General features: G+C 29.5%; 1 protein-coding gene across 1 annotated transcript in view; it reads right to left on the bottom strand.

Moving 5' to 3' along the window:
- Positions 1 to 744: 744 nt before the first annotated feature.
- Positions 745 to 3891, bottom strand: part of LOC108688252 (activin receptor type-2A) — a 5549-nt gene continuing 2402 nt past the window's right edge. Inside the window, exons 3-9 of the mRNA XM_018194429.1 lie at positions 3160 to 3331; positions 2931 to 3067; positions 2477 to 2856; positions 2167 to 2353; positions 1969 to 2106; positions 1315 to 1446; positions 745 to 1040 (exon numbers count right to left, since the gene is read on the bottom strand). Coding sequence (XP_018049918.1) covers positions 855 to 1040; positions 1315 to 1446; positions 1969 to 2106; positions 2167 to 2353; positions 2477 to 2856; positions 2931 to 3067; positions 3160 to 3331 — 1332 coding nt within the window. The 3' untranslated portion in view covers positions 745 to 854. The remainder of the gene's footprint in view (positions 1041 to 1314; positions 1447 to 1968; positions 2107 to 2166; positions 2354 to 2476; positions 2857 to 2930; positions 3068 to 3159; positions 3332 to 3891) is intronic.

A 3891-nucleotide genomic window follows, 5' to 3' on the forward strand; every position in this document is an offset into this window, starting at 1 on the left:
TGGCAGTGTGATTATATTGTATTAAATTTAAAAAGTATGCTTCAGATATCTCCCTTTCTCCCTTTTTCTCTTTCTCGATTGCTCTGAATGCTATGATTCTGTAAGATATGTTAAAGAAATCCCGCAGATCTTTTTTTTATCTTACTGTGTGGGTAGAGTAGTTACACAAGCTCGACGGTGATTTTTACACGATTATTTTAGAATTCAGTGCGAACAATCCAATACCAAATCTTCGTAAAATGTAATTCTTCTAAACATGTAATTCACGAATTCTTGGTTAAATGGAAGCAGTGTCGCCTTACATTTTCTCGCATGATATTTGCAAATTATTGCAAAGATTAATAAAAAATGAAATACATCATTCTTTTTATTTACATTTTTAAAACAGAGATTTACTTGTATGAAATGAATATTGAGATATAATTTGGCAATAAATAATTATAATTTCATCTATTTAAATTTTTCTTATTCATCTTACTATTACTTGTGTAATATTTTGCCCATAGTGTTTTACTTTACATTTTCTAGACATTAAAAAAATGTTTGTCAATTTCACAAACCTTTTTAATGTTACTGAATCTGTCTCAATGCATAAAGAGGCATTGGGAAAGATAAAATGTGTGTGTAGTAGATATACTTTTATTAGGACGAATGCCATGATGTAACTAACGATCTTCACTTGTATAGCATATATAGAGGAGAAATTAATAATTATTCAAATAGTAAAACATAAAGTCGGAGATATATGTTTGTCTTTTTTCTATTGTTTCAACATTCCTCATTGATACGTATAACAAAATTATGATACAAAAAATGGTTGTGCCATTAAAATAAACTATATTAATGGACACTAACTACATACTAGATTCCTTGGTAGTAATAATCTCGTTGGTATTATCAACACGAATCAAAGTAGTTGAATTTAATACAAGAGCTCTACCAAGAGTAGCAACTCGTTCCACTACGCACGAGGCAGAAAGGCGTGCTTCGGCATCGTGATCCCAACATTCTTCCATTGTATCACAAATTGATGATAAGCCCTGAAATAACACACATTTTAATTATAGACATTAAAAAACTATATATATATTCTAACTATATATTCAATTTTATTTTTTTTTTTAGAAAAATATTGTTCTTTTTACAGCTATAAAAAAAAATTTCTATTACTAGCAGTTTTTATACAGAAGGAATTTGTTTGCATAAAATTCATAACATACATATATATGCATTTCTTTGTGATTTTTTAATATATAGATAATAATTCTGTCATCAACAGAATTAAAATAAATATTTCTGTACATTTTTACTTACTGGATGTTTACGCCAAGTTTCTAAAATGAGTGGTCTCTCTTTTTTATGAACAACACTTTCTTGCATATCTTCTAGAGTAGGATGGAGACCAACTTCGTCCTCAAATGGTAGTCGATATTCTCCAATTGGTCCCTAATATTGAAATAAAAACAATTAGTATCTTTTGACATGCACTTAACTTGCAAGATGGGTAGTACATGATTATGTTAGTCATTGTGTGTGTGCGTGCATGTGTGTGCGCGCGCGCGCGACTATATTTTAAAAATACGAAAATAATATCCAGTTTTCATTTCGTTAAGATTTCATGTGCAGCCGCATTTTTATCATTCTTCAAAGTAAATTTTGGCATATTATAGTCTGATATGTTTCAGTTTTCTTCCAATTTCTTGTAATGGATAGTTCAGATTTTGAAAATTCACAAATTTGAATAAATACAATTTTTCAAATGTTAAAATGCGGATTATCTGGGTAAGATCGACGTCGATCAAATGGAAGGACCAAGTAACTTAAGAAATCGGATATAGGATATCCAGGTAATCATTTCCTCGATATCCACATATCTAAACCATATTTACAGCTCTAGTCTTGAGAGTTCGCAGTTCAGCAAAAATGCATTCTCTGTAAAACATGTTACACATAATATATATTACGTACATTTTGTACAGTACATCTTGAAGCTAATTCCCACAGAACTAACCCACAGGCATACATGTCAATTCGTAAAAATGAATCTCTAGTAAAATTTATTGCTCCTTCTAAAACTTCTGGTGCCATATATCTTCGCGTTCCAACCTATAAAATATTATAGTTATTTTCACATCAATATAAAATGCATAACGATATGTAAATTACCTGTCCGTGTGTATCACCGCAAGGTTTTCCCGGATGAAAAATAAGCGCCAAGCCAAAATCTGCTATACAGGCACTCATGTCAGCCTTGAGTAAAACGTTTTTTGACTTAAAATCTCTATGAGCTACAGCTGGTTTATAGCCATCTGCTTTATTAGCTGGGATTTCCTCATGTAGATGCATTAAACCTCTGATAACAAAAATGCTTTTATTAAATATTGAACAATAACTCAGTAAAAATATTATTTTATTCAATTTACATATAATCTTGTTTCATTCCTAACAGATTATTATAATTATTATTATATGTTACCTTGCCATGGACTCTGCAATTCTACACATCTCAGGCCATGTTACAATGTTTGCTTTTAAATAATCGCACAGTGAACCTTTTTCGTGATACGCGGTGATTAACCAAAATTCAGCTTGTAGATTATCTCCACGCTTTTCAACACCTATAAAGTGTAATATGTCCTCGTGATCCATATGTGCAAGCTTAAAAATCTCTTGTTCAGTCTGCCAAGATTGCTTATCTTGAATGGGAAAAACTTTAACTGCCACGATCTCATTTTTAAATTGGGCTTTCCAAACTGCTCCGAAACGACCTCGAGCTTTGATCTCAAGAAGTTGTATTGGTCGTAAACCTAGATTAGGTGAGGGTTGTGGCAATGGTACTGGTTCCAGCGTTGGTATCTGAGAAATTTACATAAATTTCATAAATTAAATAACACATTTAAAAATTTTGTAACACAATCTCAAAATACAACCTCGTTAAAATAGCCCAATTTTCGACGACGATAGAGCCACCAAAAAGAAAATAAACTAATTGTAAGAAGTATAGGGATTGCTATTAAAAGGGCAAGTGTTATTGCTTGCTGCTTTGCATTAGGCATAGGTTCTAATTCTGAAAAGATAATTATTTAAATGTTATTACAAGTATTGCAAAAGACACAAATTTATTTTCAAATATAAAATAAACCATGCATATTTGAATACCATGAATAACAGATGGTTCTGTAGGCTTAGTGGTTGGTTGTGGAACCCAAGAGAAGTTTTGGTTACACATATTGCCTTCGCAACAACAAAAAAAGAATTCATTTTTTCTTTCCATATTATTCTCTACACAAAGCGGTTTACCATAACAATCATTGTTATCTAAAAAGCAACCCTGAAAATAATGAATAATATGTATATTCAACAAAAAGAGTAAAATCTGTAATTCAATTTTTCAGTAAAAAAAAAGGCAATATGAGATAATTCAAAGAAAATTACAATTTACTTTTAAGATCTTAGGATTAAAGTTAAAATAATCAAATTGTGTATAAAATTGATATTTTATATTACAAAATAATTAGAGATATAAAAGTTTTCAATATTTTTATTTAACTAATAATATATAGTTTAATTAAAACAATTTTTTTTTTCTTTAAAAGCTCCATTTTAATTGCTTATACATAAACTTGAATAGATTATAATAAATAATACACACACACACACACACACACACAAATACAATATACAAAATACAATATACAATATACAATATACAATACCCTTCATACATTTGGAAACACCCTATGTTTTACAGTAAATAATTTGTAAATAATTATTTAATTGAGAAACGTATGTATGTACTTTTATTTTGTCTTTTTTCAATTAAAGATTTAATAACAAGCTATTAAAATATGGAATTTTAATTAAAATGATTCATACGAAATCTGATTCTTC

This window comes from Atta colombica, unplaced genomic scaffold (assembly GCF_001594045.1).
Source record: "Atta colombica isolate Treedump-2 unplaced genomic scaffold, Acol1.0 scaffold228, whole genome shotgun sequence".
NCBI lineage: Eukaryota > Metazoa > Arthropoda > Insecta > Hymenoptera > Formicidae > Atta > Atta colombica.